The 20653-nt window shown below is 36.5% G+C and overlaps 3 protein-coding genes across 5 annotated transcripts; 2 read left to right on the top strand and 1 right to left on the bottom strand.

The window, feature by feature from the left end:
- Positions 1 to 1390: 1390 nt before the first annotated feature.
- On the bottom strand, positions 1391 to 8088 carry LOC103136588 (lysosomal protective protein). Its single transcript, XM_007549904.2, has 11 exons — positions 7767 to 8088; positions 6032 to 6143; positions 5811 to 5948; positions 5578 to 5736; positions 4885 to 4976; positions 4122 to 4206; positions 3894 to 4046; positions 3667 to 3812; positions 2839 to 3001; positions 1861 to 1950; positions 1391 to 1785 (listed from the first exon to the last, which is right to left on the bottom strand). The coding sequence occupies exons 1-11, from the start codon at positions 7943 to 7945 to the stop codon at positions 1702 to 1704; spliced, it is 1401 nt and encodes a 466-aa protein (XP_007549966.1). The 5' UTR covers positions 7946 to 8088; the 3' UTR covers positions 1391 to 1701.
- Positions 8089 to 9558: 1470 nt separating this feature from the next.
- Positions 9559 to 14370, top strand: LOC103136587 (transcription factor E2F5-like). Of its 2 annotated transcripts, XM_007549901.2 has the most exons (10): positions 9559 to 9610; positions 9714 to 9877; positions 11255 to 11364; positions 11458 to 11592; positions 11748 to 11791; positions 12769 to 12833; positions 12923 to 13232; positions 13913 to 13960; positions 14047 to 14091; positions 14170 to 14370. In XM_007549901.2, the coding sequence occupies exons 2-10, from the start codon at positions 9728 to 9730 to the stop codon at positions 14214 to 14216; spliced, it is 954 nt and encodes a 317-aa protein (XP_007549963.1). In that variant the 5' UTR covers positions 9559 to 9610; positions 9714 to 9727; the 3' UTR covers positions 14217 to 14370. The 2 variants fall into 2 exon arrangements, with proteins under 2 accessions (XP_007549963.1, XP_007549965.1); XM_007549903.2 differs by lacking the exon at positions 9559 to 9610 and having other exon boundaries at positions 9617 to 9877; positions 14050 to 14091.
- Positions 14371 to 15120: 750 nt separating this feature from the next.
- LOC103136586 (growth arrest-specific protein 8-like) lies at positions 15121 to 20292 on the top strand. Of its 2 annotated transcripts, XR_001661799.1 has the most exons (12): positions 15122 to 15594; positions 15823 to 15915; positions 16088 to 16285; positions 16718 to 16918; positions 16998 to 17052; positions 17137 to 17342; positions 17546 to 17701; positions 17797 to 17877; positions 17968 to 18177; positions 18269 to 18334; positions 18480 to 18580; positions 20009 to 20292. XR_001661799.1 is itself a non-coding variant. In XM_007549900.2 (11 exons), the coding sequence occupies exons 1-11, from the start codon at positions 15592 to 15594 to the stop codon at positions 18525 to 18527; spliced, it is 1317 nt and encodes a 438-aa protein (XP_007549962.1). In that variant the 5' UTR covers positions 15121 to 15591; the 3' UTR covers positions 18528 to 18797. The 2 variants fall into 2 exon arrangements, 1 of the variants encoding a protein (XP_007549962.1); XM_007549900.2 differs by lacking the exon at positions 20009 to 20292 and having other exon boundaries at positions 15121 to 15594; positions 18480 to 18797.
- The last annotated feature ends 361 nt before the right edge of the window (positions 20293 to 20653 follow it).

Genomic DNA, 20653 nt, shown 5'->3' with positions numbered 1-20653 from the left:
AAAAAATACATTAAAACTGTTTTAAGTACAAAATAACTGTCATTAAGCCATTTGGTGTCATACATTTTAATCAGTTATGTAGAAAGGGGCTGGCTTTGGTACTTTAGCATTCTCCATTTAAGGAGTAATTTAACTTGATGGTTTATAAGGCAGGATTAAAAGCCTCAGTTTCACACAATTTATAGTAATAGTGTGAAAATGTGAATGTAGCTGGTTATACCATTCCAAATGGTTCATTTTAATATCAAAAAGTCAAATTCTCAACAATGCAGTTGTATTTCAATAAACTAGTTATTCCAGTTAAAGTGATATTTGAATGTATAGATATAGCCAGCAGCTTTTCAGGATATTATATAAGGCTAAGATTTACACACTGACAGTAATTTGTTTCATTGTGTCCCTCATCTGCATGGTGACTCTGGAAGTACTGAGTCAACCTGCGACTTCAAATGGACTTTGTTTCACAGTCTACAACAAAAACTGTGTGTGTGTGTGTGTGTGTGTGTATTTTCCACTGTTTTCCATTATATTCCATTGACTTGATTGCTCCCTTTTTGTGGATGCCATCTGTCAAACAGTCAAGTCAGCAGTCTTCCATAATTTTGCAGGCATTTGTTTAAAAATGAGGCCTCAAGTCATTTCCTGAATTTTTGGGTTTATTGCTGAAAACCATAATTACATGAACAGGAAATTTCTATCACTGTATTTAATGAGTCTATAAATAAGTTTCCCTTTTTGATTTTATCTGAGAGACGGATGCAAAAGGTTCACAGAAATCTTAAAGGACAATGAGGGATTTATAGCAAAACTTAGTCATTGCAATATCATTTTTCCCTCATGTGACATCAATCCAGAGTTCATACATTTTAAAAGTCAAAGAATTAGAACTTTAAATTGTGTTAAATTAGTGCAATTAATTGACTTCCTTAAAGCAAGAGCAACCAAAGTGTGACCTTTAACTGCAGTTCATGACTTAGTTGTGTTTTTAGCTTTTTTTTAAATATTGTTGGGTCCCAAACATTCAATGACTATTTACTCAAAAGTGCCCATTAATTTAACTTTGCTACACTTTTCCTGGATTTAAGTCAAATGTCTGAGAACCTTCTGTAGACCCAAAACAAATAGCTTTTTCTATTAAAATATTTTATGTTTAATTTGTTGCTGAGGAGATAAAAACCCAGAGAATTAATAAAATTGTTTTTAAGCAGAATGGGATTTATGGCTCCTGAGGACTTTTAATTTAGCTGAAATTTAATTTGGACGCCAGTTTGGACTGAAATATACCATCTTCACTTTTCTGTGGTCTTCATTCTTACAACGCCAAGTCGTTGGTAAATTTGAATGTTTTTTTTTCCACTCCCCATTAAGATGCATCATTTAAAGCAGAAATAGGCTCAGTTTGAATACAATTTATTTTCAGTTACATGTTGAGGATTACATCTTCCCTTTGTAGCTTTGCTCTGGACCATCACAGTCCTGCCATAACAAATGTGATCAAACAAACTACAAATTTATTTCCATTCTTCCAAGAAAGAAATAAAACCCACACAGGCATATATGCAAGAACCCACCACAAGAAAAAACACTCGTATATCAAACATGATGTCAGTTTGCCTCCACAGTCTTTAGGCACGGCAAATGGATTTTCCCTGAGATGAAAAACGGAGTACAGGTTGCCAAACGCATGTTGCCTCCACAGACTCAGTACGGTCCGTTTCCTATGAAGGACTGAAACATGTGGAGAGCTTGACCCGGCGCCCACTGAGGAACCATGTGGCCGGCGCCCTGAAACACAGGAAATGCAACATCTGTGACCCTCGCCGAATCAGGACGCGTTTTCATGCAAACGTGAGCATTTACCTTCACGGTCAGAAAAGTGAGGTTTCCAAACTGCTGATAGAAACCGGCAATCTGGTCATTGTGGATCCAGGCCTGGTACTTGCTGGTTGCCTGTAGAGATTTTAACACAGCGAAGAGGCAGAACTTAAAGCTGCGGGCTGAAGAACGTCTCCGGACTCGTTTGGTTTAAATCGTTTAAAAAGAACAAACTTATCCACGCTTTCATTACGACACACTTGTATCACTGCAACTATATGGACCAATATTCTTTACAACATCTCCAAATGCTGCAGCTTAGCTGGAACCTGAGCTTCTCGGACTGATTGTAAAATTCTTTTACTGAATTTACAACTTTTTTAAAAGTTGTAAATGGGTTAGTGCCGACTTATCTCCAGGATGCTCTTCATCCATTCCCAGAAAGCTTTGATCAAATAAACTGCTGACATGTTTCCAGACTAGAAGCAGAGGAGAGACCCGGCATTTGCTGCCACTGCTCCGAATCTGTGGACCAATTTGGCCTTCAACATTAGATCTTCAGAGTTGGAAACATTTAAAGCTCATTTTTATTCGCTGGCGTTTACATAAAGGTCTGACTTTGTCTTCTACTTGTCCCGTTTAATTTATTGTGTCTTCATGATTACTGTACACCACTCTGGCATAGTCAATAGCTGCTCTTTAAGATTGACCATCTCCATACATTTTCTACAATTTTTGGAACTACATATCTGATGTTACCCGAATTTCCCCTTCTGTGGAAGGAAAAAAAAAAAGCAAATCAAGTCTCCCTGACAGGTGAACTACCTCAATTCAACCACTAGGGTGTGCCAAAGCTCTACAGGAGTTGACAGCTCCGACAGCCCTGCGTCCAGATGTGCCAGCCTCATTCAAGAAAAAAAAAAAAAAAAAAAGATTTACTCAAGTAACTCCAGATACATTTTCTCTTTATAATCAAGAAAATGTGTGCATATTTTGGTACATTTAAAGATTTTCAAAATGCACCTTAATGCCGAGGTCCTCCACAAACCACTGGTCTCCCAGGAAGTTGCAGGCCATGTCAGTGTCTCCGTTGTAGACGAGCGCTCGCAGGCCCAGCGAGAGCAGCTTCAGGTAAACCTCCTTCATTGTGGAGTACAACGTCCTGTATTGTTGTCCAACGAGGTCACTGCAACAAGGACATTTAAACAAACTCTGAAAATGATTCACAGTAGTTCCACTTGGCGCTGCAACTAGCGTTTTAGAAATCAATTATTCTATCCATTACTTTGAATAAAGGCACATTTTGCAGATTTCTCATTTACCTTTTTTATGCAAAATCAGAAGTAAAACGAGTTTTTAAAATAAGAAAATAACTGCATTACTGTCTGAAAGGCAACAGCATTCCTTTAGCAAGCACATCTGCAGCTAAAACAGTGTTTCTACCATCAACATGTGAAAAGTCCAGCTTTTTCTACCTAATGTGACGTCGAGTCACATTTTCTTAACCAAAATTATTTTATGCAAAATGAGCTCAATCTGAGACTTTAAGATTTTGAACCAGGTGAAGCTAAAACTGAGTTCTGGATAGAACACATTTTCAGACAAATTTTTTTTCCTCCCCCTTTTGCAGTTTTGTCTTTACTGCTCTTAATGTGTTCTTTCACCAAATGGTTTATATACTCAATTACTAAGTTAGTTGACAATCATTTCATCAAGATTATTCATTTCAGCTCGAGTTCCATTATTGCCGTCACCAATAAAAAAAAAACATCTTAGTTGAAAGGGTAAGCAATACCTGCAGTTTTAAAATAAAACACAAGGTAACTTGTGTTCCCGTTTGCGTCGATCTACCTGCAGATGTCCCAGGGTGGCAGAACGTCTGGGATGTGCAGCGCTTTCCTCACGTCACCTCTGTTCAGCCAGTTTCCCTGAGCTGTGCTGTTGATGCAGGGAGGAACGTTCCCCAGAAACATGGAGGACTTCTTGACATCTGGAAGCTGCATTCGACATAGTCATGTAATGTTGCATGACATTAAAAAGGATCTGATGCATTCACAGACGAGTGAAATGCAGAGCACCTTGAAGCTGGACAGGTTTTTCCTGTAGCTCCTGAACAGATGACTCATGGCTCGCTCGTATCCTTTGTGGCGCGCTCTTAGGCCCTCGCAGTCCAGGTAGAGGGCATACACGTTGAGTCCACTTTCATACACGATAGAAAATGCCACGTTCACCTGAACAATAAACGGGAAATGTTAAACTTCATTTTTAGAAAATGAGGAAGTTCCCACAGGACGGTCAGCACGTACCAGAGTCACGCATTTCTCATTAGTGTTGTTGTAAAAGTTACAGCTTTTCTCATCACAGCAGTTTATGTTCAGATCACGCCACAAACTGCACATGAAGCACAAACAATCAGCAATCTGCAAAAGAATTGCTGTCACATGACAGAAACCAGCCATTTAAAAAAGAAAAAAGTGAACAGGAGTTTTTTTTTAACACGTTTCGAAGTCCAAGTTAGATCAAGTTCATTGAATAGGAAATATTTAATTATTTCTGCAATTATGCATTTTATCCCCCCCAAAATAAAGAAATTTTCCAATTCCAATGCAATAATCTATTTGTAACTTGTAAAAAAAAACCAATGAAAATATATCTCAGGAGTGAAGACATTTTAAAGCTGGGAGAACAATTGCACAAGGTCATTTTAACAGCGTAGACAGATTTAAGGGAAATAGAAAGAAACAAGCTTGACTAAATGACGTTACCCAGTAACTAAACAAGACCAAAGTTCAGACAAAGAAATTTTCTCCTGATACTCATTTGAAGCCACTGTCAAGATTGTCATTTGTTTAGACTAAAACATTTGGTACAGATTTTAGCCAATTAGATTGGAGGACAATTTAAAAAAAGCAAACTGAAGAGTGCTTATTTTTCTATTAACATTATAGAAGTGATTGTTTTTATTCAATTATGAAACAAATATGTTCCTGAACTTCTGCATGGTAAAACAGTTGAGGTCCATATACTTTTGTACAATTTCTTAAAAACTAAGTAGAATGAGTTGCTTACTCTTCTCCAAACAGGCCATGATAATAGCCGAAGTAGATCAAAGATTGGTCATTGAGTGCAAAGCTGCTGAGACCGTTTCCCACCGCAAAACCCTGAAAAGACAAACATTAAAATGATTCAATTAAAAAAAAAAAGTTTAACTTTCCACCTCTGTTCACTTTAATTGTTTGCAATTAATCTAAAATTATTTTTTAGAAAGTTGGAGATTGTATAAAAGTAAGGTTAACAACTAAAATTAAACATTCTGTTAATCATCGTTTTCAGAATTTTCCAGCTTTTCACCCATAAAATAAACCACGACTATTGGTTGAATATGAACGCCTTTCTACAAAGTCAATTTAACAAACATACAAAGAAAAACAAAGACAATATTTCTTTGTTTTTCTCCCTCTTCAATCATTTAAGGGACAAATATCCTTTAGCATTTTTCTATATTTTGTTTAATCTCTGAAGAGGATCTCAAACCCTCAATGAGGACAAGCAACTGAAGATATTTTTCTATACATTAACATGCTTTTCAATAGGTGGGCATTTCTGTATTAAATATCCCTTACTGGTCATTTGCAGTGTTGACACTTCTTGCTGCAAGCATTATTAAAAAAATAAATCCTTGAAAACATTTCACTCCGAGTAATCTACTTCCACTTTTTGAACTTCTCTACATTTAATTTTTTTTTGCCTGCAGCAGCTGACCTTGAAGTTGATCTTAGCAGTTCCTGTCGCCACACGCAGACTCAGCGTCGGAGCGTAAACGCCTCCGTAACTCTCCCCAAAGATGAAGAACTCGTTCCGAGTAAAGTTCGGGAACTTGGCAAAGAAACTCTGAAGGGCTTTGTAATTATCGTCAGCAACCTGAGAGAAAGAACATTTTGCAGTCTCAAATTATCTGTAAGCTTTCCATTTGTTCCAAGCAAGAGAAAACATACCTCATCATCATCAGTGGTGTATTTTTTACTGTCAGAATAAGAGTACCCGACTCCTGCAGGAGACTCCAGGTACAGAACATTGGTGATCCTGTTCCAGCTGAATTTGTTCTCATAAAGCGTGGTTCCATCGTCATTTACCTGCAAGTAAAAGGCCAACCATTTAAAGTCTGTCTGAATCAACAGTGCACAGACGCAGTTAAGTTCAGGACTAGAGAGCTCACATGAAACGGCCCGTTCTCTGACAAGAACCCGTCCAGAGAGCTGCAGCCGGGCCCGCCGTTCAGCCACAGAACCAGGGGGTCTGTGGCCGGATCTCGCTGAGAAGTCACAAACCTGCAGCACATCAGAGATAAACAATTAACCGCGGCACACAGGATTTATGCATTTGATCTGCAACAAACAAAACAGGAAATACACAAACTTGTGACAAGCAGCAGGATCAGAACCAGCAGAAAACAGATAATCCAAAGCGATTCCCCTCGACTTTGGATGGAAAAGCTGCTAAAAATCAGCATGTTTGTTTGATGAGTTAAAGAAATCTCTACCATTAAGCCAAGCATCTCATGATTGTCTTTTTTAACCACAAAATCAAGAAAGATTGTCATTTTCCTCTCTGTTCCAAACCCAAATACAGAAATGAAATCTTGGCATTACAAAATCACATTTTATATAGCAGGAATATTTTCCTAGCTCTCGACTATTTTTTTATTTAGTAGGAGCTTGTAAAGGTGGTGTTTTTCTGATTCAAACAAATAATAAAAACTAAAATATCCCCCCCCCACCTCCCAACATCACTAGAAAGTTACAACTGTTGTATACAAAATAAGAAAGATTGCAACTAAAGATCTGCAGCTGAGAAATTCAGTCAATAGAAAGACGATCGTCTTTATTCAACTATCTGAGAGTTTAGTTCCCATTTGAAGCAAGAAAACAGATGAAAGCCGTCAGTTATTTATGGGCAACTTCTTAGCTCTTGTGGTTTTTGTTACTTTCAAAACGTTCCAGCTCTGGGAGAGGAAGTTCAAAGCTGAGCTTATAGTTAAATATAAATGTGTTGCTTTCAAACTATTTTTGGCTTCAGCTACAAGTGAATTGTAGTTTGTTGCATGCATTCCACCTTGGGTACTGCAAAGTTTTTCTTTTGATTTAAACGTAATTTCTTTGTTGCACTTTAGACAAATAGCATTTTTCTCAGTCTTGAACTTCCAGTGCCTTTATTTACAGAGAAAAGTGTAAATTCATCTTGAAAAGAATGCCAGCAATAAACTCAACGATTAGTTCAACATCTTCTCTTCCTTTCTGTTAAAACTTTACCTCAAAGTATTTTAAAATAATCGACTAGAAGAACAATATTGGTGGTTATTGGTGTTGATGCAGACTGAGCTCGCGAAGTGAATTTGATCTGTGAAGGATCACCTCAGTTTTCACGTCGACACTGAAGGTGGGATCATTAAACATTCCTCTGAAACGTTTACACAACATGTCACTCCAGATTTCAGCAGTTCAATCAGGCAATTGATTTCCCGTCCTGTGCCTTTACTACAAAATGCTGGAGTACTTGGTTGGCATCTCTCACAATCAGCTGTGGTTCTGGTTGCTCACTTCCTGATGTTGAGATGCTTTGTTGTACTGATTATTTTTTCGTGCTGTGAAAATCCCTAAAGAAAGCTTACATCAGCTTTTACTAAAAGATTTTGCCCTCATCTTTACTTCTTTATTTTAGTTAATCTTCAAAGTAGCTGAAGAAGGAAAAGAGACTCAACAAAACAAGTTAGGTTGTCACATGTTTTTCCCAACAGCACAAAACGCGGTGGCTGAAAATCTCGCTGCAACTAAGAGATTGTTTTAAATATGAAAGAAGAAATAATCTAATTTAATATCTAAATCTTTGCAAATGACATTTAAGCATTTTATCAAACATTTTCCCACCATCAGGCAGTCAACAAAGTCCCTTACCAATAATGGAGAAACTTCACATTATTCCCAGTTCCTGCCTGCAGGTATCCAGACCACTGACTGTAGTTGGTTTTGAACGTCATGCCCGGTAAATGAGTGACCTCATCGGGGGCGTACTGAGCCCGGGCGCCGAGCTGAAGGACGGACAGCAAACACAGCAGGTAACCGCCGGCTTGCATCGCTGGACCTCACCGTGTTTCACACAGAAACCTCAGACACTGAGACGAAGATAAGAGCTTCTTCCTGCACGGAACAACACCAAGATCCAAACTCAGCGTCATATGACCGCTGCGGAGTCACGTGATCACTGTACGCCTGAACACGGAAACAGCTGAACACTATTTTAAAATTAGGTAAAGGAACCGTATTAGTTAAACATGCTACAGGTGGTTGTGTTCATTATGGTCAAATTGAAGCTATAGAGCATATTTTCTTGGACTAAGATAAACATGTACATGAAAAAGAGAGACTAATTAGAAAATTAAATGAGATTAAAAGTAAATTAGGGGTAGGGCAATTTCTTCAAAGATGGGGATGTAGTTTTTACCAACAATTTGGGTCAATGAGGAAAACACAAACAGGGTTTTTATTCCTTTCTTAAAACAACATTAAATTAGGTGCTTTTCATTAAAAAAAATGCTTCTTCACATTTTGAATTAAAGTTTGATGAGATTTCAAATTCACAACAAAAAGACATCTGGAAACACAATTGATGGAAGAGGTGACTTATTTTTTTTTCTTTATGAATACTTTCTTTTTCCTTTTCATGGTCAAGTTGTAACAGAGATGTCTTGAAATAAAAGCAATAAAGAAGAATATAATGCACAGCTTACATTGTGTTTTTCTTTTGAGCACTTCTCAAGAGATAACTTTACTGAAATCAGATCTTGGAAAAAGAAGGTTAAAATAATTTGCTGAGTGATGTTTCCACTTAAAAACATATTCATGGGGCTTATCAGTCCAAGACCTAAGACAAAGGGCAGAGATAAGTCTGAGCCACAAGGATTGATAAGTGGACCCAATAGCCTCAGATAAAGTTGTGCTACAAAATTTAGCAAGAAAAGATAATCAATTTCTAAGACTCACTACATTTTTACTCTAATTTTACCATTAAGATGCTTCACAACCTTCCATTTATAAAAAAATATAAATATTGTCTGATATGTTTTATACTGTTTTTATTCAAGCTAATATCATTTTACTAATCTAAGAAGAGTGTTATTGGAGCCACATTCCTTTACACAAAAATAATTTAGACTTTAGTCACAGGTTTCCTCACAATTGAAAGAAAATAAATATTTTGAAAATAGAAGCTATTTTACTTGTCCACTTACAGTTTTCATGTACATCTAATGTAAACACGTTCATGAGAAATGACTAATAATATTTAAAAAGTGGTTGAGCTTTTATTTTGAAGGCAGCAGGAAGCTTCGTATCACAAAACAAGACATGTTCACACGGAACAGTAAAGACGGAACTTTACATCAGAAATTATACGACAACATTCACCAACATTTCTAACCTTTCTATCTTATGTAAAAGTAGCTGTCATTAAGAGTCACCAACTTTTTGCCTGTACATGAAAGTGCTCCTGCTAAGAAGTCTTGCAAAAATAAAGTTTTGCTTGAAATTACGTTGGTTCCAGTTTCCTAAAAACAGAAAAGGTAAGCGCGTAATTTAGTTGTCTTTATAAAAAATTCTTCATTTAAGTTTATCAGTAACATCACAATACAATTTCGAAGAAAACATACACAGGAAACCCGACTGGGGTTTTATTTTGAAGGACAACATTCCGGTTGTTGGCACCGCGCAGCTAATTCAAATCGTGTTTGTCTGATTGTTCTGTGCAGCAATCTGGTTCATACTCCAGTCCAGAAGGTGGCGGTAATGCACCTGAAAGTTGTTTGCCAACCGCCATAAAACAAAAAGAAGAAGAAGAAGAAGAAGTTCTGTGCAGCAGAATGGATTCTGAAGAAAGTCCAGAAAAAGAAATATTTGTTTCGAGACAAAACCTCAGAGCTAAGAGGATTCCCAAGAGCCTGAGCCTCCTGACTCAGAGGTTTGTCAGGCTGCTGCAGGAGGCCGAGCACGGGGAGCTGGACCTCGGACACGTACGTTGAACAGTGAACGCAACATGCCCCAAGTTTAAATAGTCTGTGTTGAAGGTCCTTTTTAACTAACTTTGTTCATTTCTTTTTGTCTAAGTTTGCTAACTACTTTTATAATACTTAATTCAACATTAAAGTCTAGATTGTCTGCACATTGTGTGTAAGGCTTTTACATCCTTAGAAACAAGGAAGGATGTTGGCAATTTCCAATAAATAAATAGGATTCCAACTGCAGTCCACACTTTGGGAATCCCCACAAGCTCTTGAATGTACTTTTCGTCACAATTATCTCCATTCTACAGTTGTTCCTGTTGCTAGTACAGCTCTTTCTACCACACTCCTTCCACTCAACTAGTGCATACAGCACTTTGTGATCAGCCAGCTTATTTAGCAATGACCTTTGGGAGCTTAGCTTCCTTGTGGAAGGAGACAATGACTGTTGCACAGCTGTTAAGTCGTGATTGTGTAGGATGTAGCATCATATTTCAGTGTGACATTTCTCTTATTGGGCTCATGTAATATTCAAGATTACCTAAGTTTGTATTTCTATTAGCTGTAAGCCATGATTATCAGTAAAAGCAGGAATAAGTACTTGAAATATGTGACACTTTGTAATAAATATGTTCTTTGGGTTTCAGATGTTAATATGAATTAGTGAAATAGTATCTTTTCAATAGTACTCCATATACCTTTTTGAAATATGCTATTATTCACCCTTTAACCTGTTTTTCTCAATAAGTGAAGTGTAGTAATGGTTATTATATTCAACACATTTGAAAAATATTTTAAAACACAATTCACTAAGTGGAACATTGCATGTATAAATATTTTTAAGAAATTATTTTGCTTTTATTATGATAATTTTCCACTTACAGCTCATGTAAATTTATTTTACATCAGTCCAGTAAAACAACATTTTGATACAGAAATATTGGCTTATTGAAAAGTATGTTAAATACCCATAGAAAGGTTATTTTCAACACATTGGAACTCACAATTTTATTCTTATTGAAAATGACTGAATGTTTGCATCTCTTAATATTTATCCCAGTGGTGACATCTGGGGTGTCTTTAACATAATTTTGTTTGTTTTTAACTTGTACTATACAAAACACATTGTTGAAATTGTAAAGAAATCTGACAAGCTTTTCTTATCAGATTTGTTTTGCTTTTCTTCTTTCTTTGTCCAGGTTCCATATTTAAAGTATTTGTCATAAATGCACGTTGGATTTTTTTTAAAAATTCACATAAAGTCTTCTAGAAGTTTACATCAAATCAAAAAAATATAAAAGAACTGCTGTTCATTAATTATCTTCAGAAAACATTTAAATAGTTATTTTTTGCTAATATAATTAGAAAAATATGTTTGATATCTTTCAGGCATTCAAGGTTCTGGCTGTGAAACACATCAGAAGAATCTACGATATCACAAACGTGCTGGAGGGCATCGGTCTTATTGTCAAAATATCCAAGCGCCATGTGAAATGGGTGTAAGTTTTTACCTCTTGTTGGTTTGCACATTCGGATTGCAGAGCAAAACAGAGTCTGTAGAACAGCTTGACACGTTCTTTTTGATTTACAAGAGGAACGCCTCATGACAGCAGATTCATGAACCTGAACTCTGAGCTGAAGGACTTGAAGTGGAAGGAATCCATACTGGACCAGCAGACAATGTTGGTTGAAGACATCATCAGGAGCCAAACAGAAGAATGGAAAAAATATCCTTTTAGTAGCAGTTTATACATAAATATGTTGGTTTTCAATGTGTTTCTTAATTTCTTTTGGCACCGCAGTGATCAGATTTAAGCTAATCATGTGTGACGCGTTGATGCTGAACTGTATAGCTGATCAATATTTCTTAACTTCGATCAACTCTGACCTATGTGACCAATGAAGATGTGTGCAACTGCTTCAGTGGTGAGGCTGCAATTTTTTTATGGCTGATTTGTTTTAAAGGGGTTAAAGGGTGATTAGTTTTTTACAGTGCACGACAGTAACTTGAAGTTATGTATGAGAGAACATCAGACTTTGTTTTAAAACACTTTGCACATTATAATAAAGGATTATATGAAAAAAATACAGTTGGAGGGGATACTGCTTTACCCTGTGCTGGTATAGTTACCTGGCCTATATTGCTCTGGTGAAATATTTAAATATTTCACTCTAGTGAGCCCAATCGAATATCACGTTTTATCCAGATTCTCTGCAACAATGGACCCAAGGCCATTAAACTTTTACTGCTTGGAAATAACCAAGCACATCCTGTACGTAGTATGTGTTTGATGTATAACAGTTCAAGGGCGTATCAACTCAGGGTGTCATCTAAAGCTCCCACCAACTAATGCAACATCACATAATGATGAGGATGGACATATAGCATCCGACCAAAACCTGCTCTCACAGGTCGGCACTGAAGAGGCTAACAAGAAAATCAAGGGGAATACTTTTTAGACTGAAGAACAATGTTAAAGCAGCATGAGTCAAGTAAGGTTCAAAACCATTAAAGTTGCATGAGGGTTAAAAAGTCAGCCTCTCTGCAGGGATCCGTCGCTGAAGTGTCCTTCAAGTTTAAGTCAGAGGAAGAGAAAGTTGCTGTGAATCCAGAGGCTTTGGTTTGGCTCAGATTCAACCTGCAAGGCTTCAAAAAAGTCAAAGGCAGGGATTAAATAATTAAAAAACTCAGCTGATTTTGACATAAAAGTCCTCAAATGTTTGATAATGTAATTATGAGTTCTGAATAATTGAAGTTTTATTGTACTCTAAACAGAATGAGTTGATGGTTAGCTGATTCGCCAGTTAGCTGAAAGAATATAGCAGCTCAAGGGGCATAAAGAAACTTTCTTTTTTGCTTTAACTTGCATAAAAGTTATCATAATTATCAAATTTCCCTCCAGGTCACATTATTTTGGCAGTGCAAGCACCACCAGGCACCCAGCTAGATGTTCCCATTCCCAAAGCTGTAAGTTCTGCTTCATTAGGAATCCTTATTGCTTCCTCTGTCCTTGATGCCTTTCATTCAGATGAGATAATGGCTGTATCTTCCTCCAGGTCCCAAACTGCCCGGCAAAGTATCAGATCTATCTGAAAAGCATCGGAGGGCCCATAGATGTTGTCCTTCTTAACAAGAGAACTGTCAGCTCTTCTCTCGTCGTACTTCCATTCCCACCGCCTGAAGAAATTTTGCAGTTTGCCAAGTCAGCAATATCTGAAAATAAAGAAAACAATGATGGACTCTGTGAGGCATCAGCTTTTATCACAAAAAGCACAAAGTCTGAATGGGGAGTCGAGCAGGACGTGCAGCAGCTTCAAGAATCCTCTTTTATAAACGCTAACCCCAACAAAACAGATGAGTCTGCATGTGAGTATCAAACGTGTTCATTCACCTTGAGACTTTTCATTTAGTCAGTCCAAACTTAAACATTGCTGTAGTTCATTGGTGTCTCTTGTAGAGGATGAACATAAAGTAGCTCATAGTTTTGAAGTGGAAGGAAATGAAGTTTCATTTGTTCTACAAATAAAAGCATAAACTTTCTGTGAAGTTGTCTGCTCAACAGATTCTCCCATCTGAGCTGTTTATCGCTGCAGCTCCCCCAGAGTTGTCATAAGCTTCTTGACTAATTCTCCCATTAATGCTCTTATCTACAGGCATCTTAGCTGAGGTGAATGGGAATATCTCGGGTATTCTTGGAGTTGCTACATAGTAGTTTCTGTTTTTAATTATAAATATATATTATATGAATATATATTTCTATATGTGAAATAATCTGTCTGCTGCGTTTTTGTCTAACAAACCTGTGACAGCTTCACAGGCCACCTAAATTTATACTGAGATTTCATTACACACATGTGAACTTCATTTCCTACTTCCCTGACTAATGAAAACAATTATTTGTCCTAGGATTTATTTAAGGCTATCAGCGTGAAGCTGACTGAATTCATGAAAATGCAGATTTTGTTTGTTAAAATATATTGATATCATTTTCCTCCAACTATGGAATTGTGCACCTCTTTAGTAATGTGTAAATGTTTTATTCTTAGGTCAAAACATTTCAAAAGAACTACAGAATCACGTAGTTTCATCCAAAGGTTGGACTTGCTGTTATTGAAAATATTTTGATTAAAGTTTGCCTATTGACTTCATATAAATTTAACATGCCATTTCTCTTTGTTAGAAGTAATGGATGCAGATCTGTTCACCCAGTTCATTCGCTCCAAAGGTGAGTGTCCTGTAGTTTTTGTTTATGTTTGTATTTCTTGCATATTATTTGCATTAATTATGCTTGCTTCTGTCTCAGTGTTCCCTCCAGTCGTCCAGCTGTCTACATCCCCATCTAAGGCGTAAAGGCTCTCTAATCAGGATGAGAGTTACCTGGTTGATATCCCATTGAGCTGTGTTTTGGCATCAATGCCTACATTTCTTCATGAGCAATGTTTTATGATGCATGTTTGGTTTAAATATTTTTTGTCATTAAATAAAGTTTGAATTACATTACAGAAACTGTCTCAATTCAGTTTTAGATGCTTGCACTGACATTGTTTTCTGCAGTGTGAATTACACAGCAGAAGTATCAGATCTGATGGTCTCAACCTTTACATCATCTGTGTTTGTGCTGGTTTAAGTGACAAGCAACATAAACTTTTTAACTCCAAACAGTACAAGCTTTATTCTATTTATTACCAACAAAACTGAAACTGATGGGATTGTCACTCTGCTGGGATTGGTATGTTCATAAATTTAAAATTATTGAGTCAAAAAATGCCATAACTTAATAAATGACTATGTCAAAAATGTGTTAATTATCTACTTTGCTTGGTAATTAAACATAAACAAACAATGCCTCTTAAAATATTAAAATGTGTAACCTCTACCTCACTAGTTATTTCATGTTTGCTACAGTAGATCATGAATTTATTTTACTTTGTCAGCATTACTCATCAAAGCCAATGGGGAGGTGCTAATACTACTCTTGTCTACTTGTGCAGTAGATTTAATATCCTGGTTAACCTAACAAATGTTATTCCTGTTTTATTTTTATTTATTTATTTTTTCAATTATTATTTTATGGTAATAACAGACACTATGAAACCCAAACTTATTGAAATTATTCTATATGATTTTACATAAAATGAGCCACCAGTTTTTGGTAATAAGCATTTAATCTAGCTCAGTAAATTAACACAAATAACTAGGGGTATATGTATTTATCTATTACATGTGTTTATTACCAGTTCGATTTCAAACATGTTAAATATCTAAATTAAAAAAATAACATTTTGGTACATTTGGCACTCTATGCATTTTCACAAATTGCCTGTTTGAGAGACAGAAAAATCATGATACAAATTTGGGGCCAACAAAGTGGAGAAGTAGAAACAAAAAGAAAACATAAATTTGGAAGGCAAATAAAGCATTTTTTGTAACTGTATGCAAAACAAATGTAAAGCAAGACTTTTATAACCGCCCTGTTTCCACATGAGCTTTATTCACTACATTGACGAAACATACAAAAGTAAAATTTTCTTATTAGTTTTTTGCGTTAAAAAGCACGTAAGCTAGAAATGTACTTAAATAGTAGTTACTTCCGCATTCACGGCGTTGTTGCTATGGGAACCTTAGTGTAGACCATTGGAGTTGTACCTACTGACCGCTGTTGTTTATCTTAAAAACATAATCCAGAAATCACCTTTCCGTCATCGTTATCGACTCTCAACGAATTATGGTAAAGTGTTTTCAAATATGTTTTTAATTTACGAATTACTTACCGTGAATTAAAATGTTTTAATTTAATTACCGAATGTGGTTTGTAAATTGTTGGTAACAGCTACGGCTTTCTCCGGAAATGCTAGGTGTTAGGCTAATAAGCAAAACAAAAATTATTATGGCGTTTCCGTTTATAGTAGCTCAGGAGCTATAAAAGCTGGATCTTACACTTCTTTTTGTCTAACAGCCGCCCAAAAAGGATGCCAAAAAGAAAAAGGCGGAGGCGAAGCCCCCTACGCTAATAAATGGCCTCACCAAGGAGGAGATAACGAGGGAACAGGTTAGATTATAATTTAAATGTTTTAAAGTATAGGTTTGAACCCCATCTCTCTTTTCAATACCAGTTTAGACAGTCCTCTTTATATCCTTGTTTTGGGTTTACATACTTTTTTCCCACATACAAAATAATGGCAGCGTGTTTGGATTGTTCACAGCGAAATGTTGTCTTTCAGATAGAAGAGCATGTTGTGCGACTTCGTGAGATGCTGGACAGAGAGAGGGAGGAGAGGAACTACTTCCAGCTGGAGAGAGACAAGATTCAGTCCTTTCGGGAAGTTACTGACAGAAAACTTGCGGAGGTTAAGGCTGAACTTAAAATCCTGGAGAAGGCCATAGAAGATGATGAGGCACATCACCTAGTGGGGATTAAGGTAACTTTAATGCTCAAATGCTGCAGCTGCGCTGTCACAAATAGAGCTGAATTTATTTTCATATTTATATTTTTACGAAAGTAAAAAGTCACCTGTATGTACTGTGTGCAATCTTACGTTTGCAAAGAACTGTTTGGAAGTCAATAGTAGTTACTATTTCACATACCATAGGAGACATTCTTCCCTATGATGATCATTTATGATTGAAAACAATTAGCTGGTTGAAAATGATTTTTTTCAGTCTGTAGCTTGAAGAACATAAGAATACTTAATCTTCTTTATGAATCTCAGCCACCTAAAAGGCGTCACCACTTCCAGACATCACATAGAAAAGAAAAACATTTAGCCCATATAATTATGGTGTATTTTGAATGAAAAAAACTGGATAGATTTTCCATTTTATATAGCTTCATTTGATATCTTTCCTTCCAGGTCTTTAAGCAGAAGATGAAGCACCTCCTGTGTGAACACCATAACACAGTCACCGAGCTGGAAGCAGATATTGCAACCTCGACCGATCTGCTGGAAGATGAGCAGAGTCAACTGGAGGCAGATCTGTATAAGGAAATGATGGGCATCCTGGTTGAGATGCAGGAGTCCAGCTGTGAAGATGTTTTCAAAGAGCTTCTGCTGGTTCGTCCTGTGCAGAATGACATTAAAACACCTCGACATTTCTGACGCGCGCTTCAGTGTTTTCCTTTTCTCCAAACAGAAACACGAAGAAGAAATGACTGCAGCTAAAGAGAAGTGGGAGGCACGTCTGAGAGGTGAGCAGCTAATTTACCACACAGTTCTGCATTTCATGGTGTCGGCAATATAATGAGCTACATCTCTGGTTCCTGTTCAATCAGAAACTGCGGTCAGAAATAAGACAGAGATACAACAGCTGGAGAAGGAACACAACAACATAATGAAAAGTGTGACATGCGAACGAGAGCTGCTCTGGAAAAGCCACTTTGGCAATCTTAACGAAGACATTGACAGATGCTTAAACGACGCAAAAGATCTTATTAGCATGCTGAGCAAAGAAACAGGAAAAGAGATCGCAGCTCTTAAGGTAAGCCCATAAATAAAGTAGCTTGAAAACTGATTTTTGATGCTTCATTCAGGCCAACTGTAGCCAACTTCAATTTTCAAATTCAGTTGACTGATTAAAATAAATTTTTTGTTGTGATTTAATGTAATTTTGTTATTCAATAACAATTGAATGCAAAAAAATTCAACTTTACACACTCATAAGTATTTTTTTTGTCATCATAGGAATGCAGAGATAGAAAGGACTTGGAGCTGAAGAAGATGAAAGAGGAATTTTATGCTCTTTTGAACGAAAATAAAGAATTTGCAAAGCGTGTTGCAAAAACAGAGAATGAATATAGACGTCTTGAAAGGAGATCAAAATCCTTCTCACAGTCAGAGGTTGTGTTGATGATTCTTTGTGTAACTGGTTGCTGTTATGACTGTTTTTTTTGTAGTTTTTTTTACAGTCTTTATTGCTACAATGTGTTTCACAGGGTAATTTAATAAATCCCCAAAAAGAGATCCTGAAAGACAAGAAGACGGAGTTTGAAGACTTGCAAGAGCAATTCGAGAAGGTAAAAGCTTTTTTTTTCTTTTTTAAGATTTTGATGTCTAGAGTGTAAGAAGCATTCATATGACTGACGTTGTTTTTAACCTTTGTGTAGCTTCAGATTGAGATGGAGGAACTGCAATCGTCTGTTCCTAAGAAAATTAATGTTGCGCAGAAACAAGCAAATCTGTCTCTCAGGCCTCTGGAGGATGAGCTGACGGCTATGAACGTCCATGTGGAGAAGATCCAGGCTCAGCTCCACGCCTTGTTCTCAGCCCCTAACCTGGACCAAACCGCTGTCACTGAAATCACTGACAAAGTCGAGGTAATGTCATAAACGCACACCTTTGGTGGCTACTCTTTTAAGTTCTCTGAGAATGTTTGCAAAAGCATGACAAAAACACCTTTGCTTCCAGAAAGAATTGGAGATCAGAAATTCTGCTATCAAGAACCTGAAGCATAAAAAATATCTGATATCAACGGTCAGTCGTGTGTTTACTCGAGGAAATGAGATCCTTGCATTTGATCACGCTGTTGCATGATGGTTTAATTTTGCATCGGTGTCTTACAAACAGATCACGTGAGTTTTTGACTCGTATTCATGGGAGATAAATGTGTGTCTTTCAGGCTCACACTGCCGCGCTGGAGAGGGCGGAGGGCCTCATCGCGATGTAAAAAAGATCTTGAAGAGCCCTTGATTTCCCACACAAGTTGCTAGATTATATCTGGTCAGATCTTAAATGTGTTCATTCTTTTATTCTTGGTTTAATTTTTAGTTTTAGTTACTCTTTGACAAAACTAAATATTGATTTGGGGATGGGAATCACCTTATCAGAAGGAATTCAAAGCCAAACATTCAATAATGACCCCCTAAAACAGCTCTGTGACCAAGGCTACCCTGTTGTAGTGTTTTCGGTGAAATAAATAAAAATAAATCTTACCAGGTGTTTACAGTAAGTTGCTTTATAATGAAAAAGGTGTATGTTTATCAGGATTTGGCTTGAGGTAAGGGATTTCAGTAGTTGACTAAAACCAATCAATAATAGCAGCTATGAAGCATAAACTGTTTTTGATGGCATTTAATCTGTGTAATCTAAGGAGGTAAAAGGACTGCAGTCACATAATAGACAAACCTTATTTAATAGTTAGATTTTACTCTCCTAAATGTTTAGCTATGCACAATACAAGCTCCTAAGTAAGTAAGCTGGGCTTATAACCAAATATTATTTATAAAATTAAAGCTTTTTATGTGATTTTAGTGAAATGAAATGGGCTTTTTGCTTTTGGCTCCTGCTACATTTTTGTCTTTACCTAAAGTTTTTGTTCTGTAACTTAACTGACACACATTATACATTATTTACACAAACTAATGATTTTACACTTTTATTTCTGTTAATTGTGACGATTTTCTGTTCACAAGTGATGAAATGGCATCCTAGATTAGATTACTACACCGGACCAATTAGATATATATAAACATATGTGTGTGTATATATATATATGATAAAAAATGATGGACTTAATGAAAAGTACCTGTTTAAATGTTATCATGCTCTAATTTATTGAATATGACTGTGACTTGTCATGGTGCATCTAAAAGGATGCTCTATGATAAATGCTAGAAAAGAAGTAATGCAGAATTGTGTGTATGTGTTAAGTTACAGTATAATATTTATTTTATTTAGCCTTTGTAGTACTTCATTTTGCTAAGTAGTTTGTGGGGGTTAATTAGTTTTGTCCTGCTGTGTGCCAGTGACTTTGTAAGAATTTTAGAGCTGATACAATAAAGATGTTTCTGCAGAAGTTAGTTTTTTTTTTAACCCACACCCCATAAATTTGATGTATGTGAGTTTGATCAAATAATGGTACAAAGAAACTCTCTTCAGATTTTGTTGTCTGACAAATCTCTGACCTGCTGTTGCTGTCCTGCATTTATTCGCTACTCATTATAATGGGATCAAGTGTCTTAACCTCATTAAACCGGAAGCAAATTGGAAGAGATCTTCATGTCTGTCTAAAATATGAAAAACAATCTGTGTTGTAATGATTAATTCTAACAAATAATACAAGAATCAACAGCTAACTGCAGAGTTTTTGTGTTTGCCACCTAACAGATTTCTTCTCTTTTTATTTTTTGTCACACTTAAATGTTTTAGGTCATCAAACAAATTCAAATATCAGACTCATCCTGGAGGTCAGAAAGAACCCAGAGCAACATCTAGAGCACTGCAGACCTAATTAATCTCAGCTAAGGTCAGTGGTCATAATTCAACAATAAAAAAGAGACTGCACGTAAATGGCATCCATGGGAGAGCTGCAGGGCGGAAACAAACTGGTGCTGGTTCACATTTACCAAACAGACACCTTTATGATCAACAAGACTTTTACAAAAAGTATTCTGTGAATTTGTTAGATAAAAGTGGAACATTTTGGAAAAGGTGCACAGTATTTCATTTGACTGAAAACTAGCATAGCATCCAGAAACTGGATATGATATTGAGAGAGAACAATAATCTGATGTTCAAGATACTTTGCTGCTTTGGGGCCCAGAAGAATGATCATAACTGATGGACAAGGGAGTAGCCATTTCTGACCTTAAGCACAACCGAGTCATGTAGCAATACATGACATACATGACATACATGATGTAGCAATAACCAGATTTATTTTCTGATTCCTTAAAAAAAAAAAAAATTAAGGTTTTGGTGTGGCCTAGTCAAAGTCCTGGCTTAAATCTGATAGAAATGTAGTCAAATGGCCTGAAGAATCCAACCTGATTCTAATGTGGCTGGATTCTGTAA

The sequence above is a fragment of the Poecilia formosa genome, unplaced genomic scaffold, assembly GCF_000485575.1.
Source record: "Poecilia formosa unplaced genomic scaffold, Poecilia_formosa-5.1.2 Scaffold33, whole genome shotgun sequence".
NCBI classification, from domain to species: Eukaryota; Metazoa; Chordata; class Actinopteri; order Cyprinodontiformes; family Poeciliidae; genus Poecilia; species Poecilia formosa.
The sequence above is the reverse complement of the archived record's forward strand: the minus strand, read 5'-3'. Positions and strand labels throughout refer to the sequence as shown.

Excerpts from the sequence above, each read along its gene's own strand:
- LOC103136588 (XM_007549904.2), bottom strand. The coding sequence starts at position 7,945 with ATGCAAGCCGGCGGTTACCTGCTGTGTTTGCTGTCCGTCCTTCAGCTC. Across the intron at positions 4,207-4,884 it reads CATGGCCTGTTTGGAGAAGA|TTTGTGGCGTGATCTGAACA; the intron begins GTAAGCAACTCA and ends CTTCATGTGCAG. Across the intron at positions 3,002-3,666 it reads CCACCCTGGGACATCTGCAG|TGACCTCGTTGGACAACAAT; the intron begins GTAGATCGACGC and ends TCCTTGTTGCAG.
- LOC103136587 (XM_007549901.2), top strand. The coding sequence starts at position 9,728 with ATGGATTCTGAAGAAAGTCCAGAAAAAGAAATATTTGTTTCGAGACAA. Across the intron at positions 11,365-11,457 it reads AAGCGCCATGTGAAATGGGT|AGGAACGCCTCATGACAGCA; the intron begins GTAAGTTTTTAC and ends TTGATTTACAAG. Across the intron at positions 12,834-12,922 it reads ATGTTCCCATTCCCAAAGCT|GTCCCAAACTGCCCGGCAAA; the intron begins GTAAGTTCTGCT and ends ATCTTCCTCCAG.
- LOC103136586 (XM_007549900.2), top strand. Across the intron at positions 17,702-17,796 it reads AATCCTTCTCACAGTCAGAG|GGTAATTTAATAAATCCCCA; the intron begins GTTGTGTTGATG and ends TGTGTTTCACAG. Across the intron at positions 18,335-18,479 it reads AAAAATATCTGATATCAACG|GCTCACACTGCCGCGCTGGA; the intron begins GTCAGTCGTGTG and ends TGTGTCTTTCAG.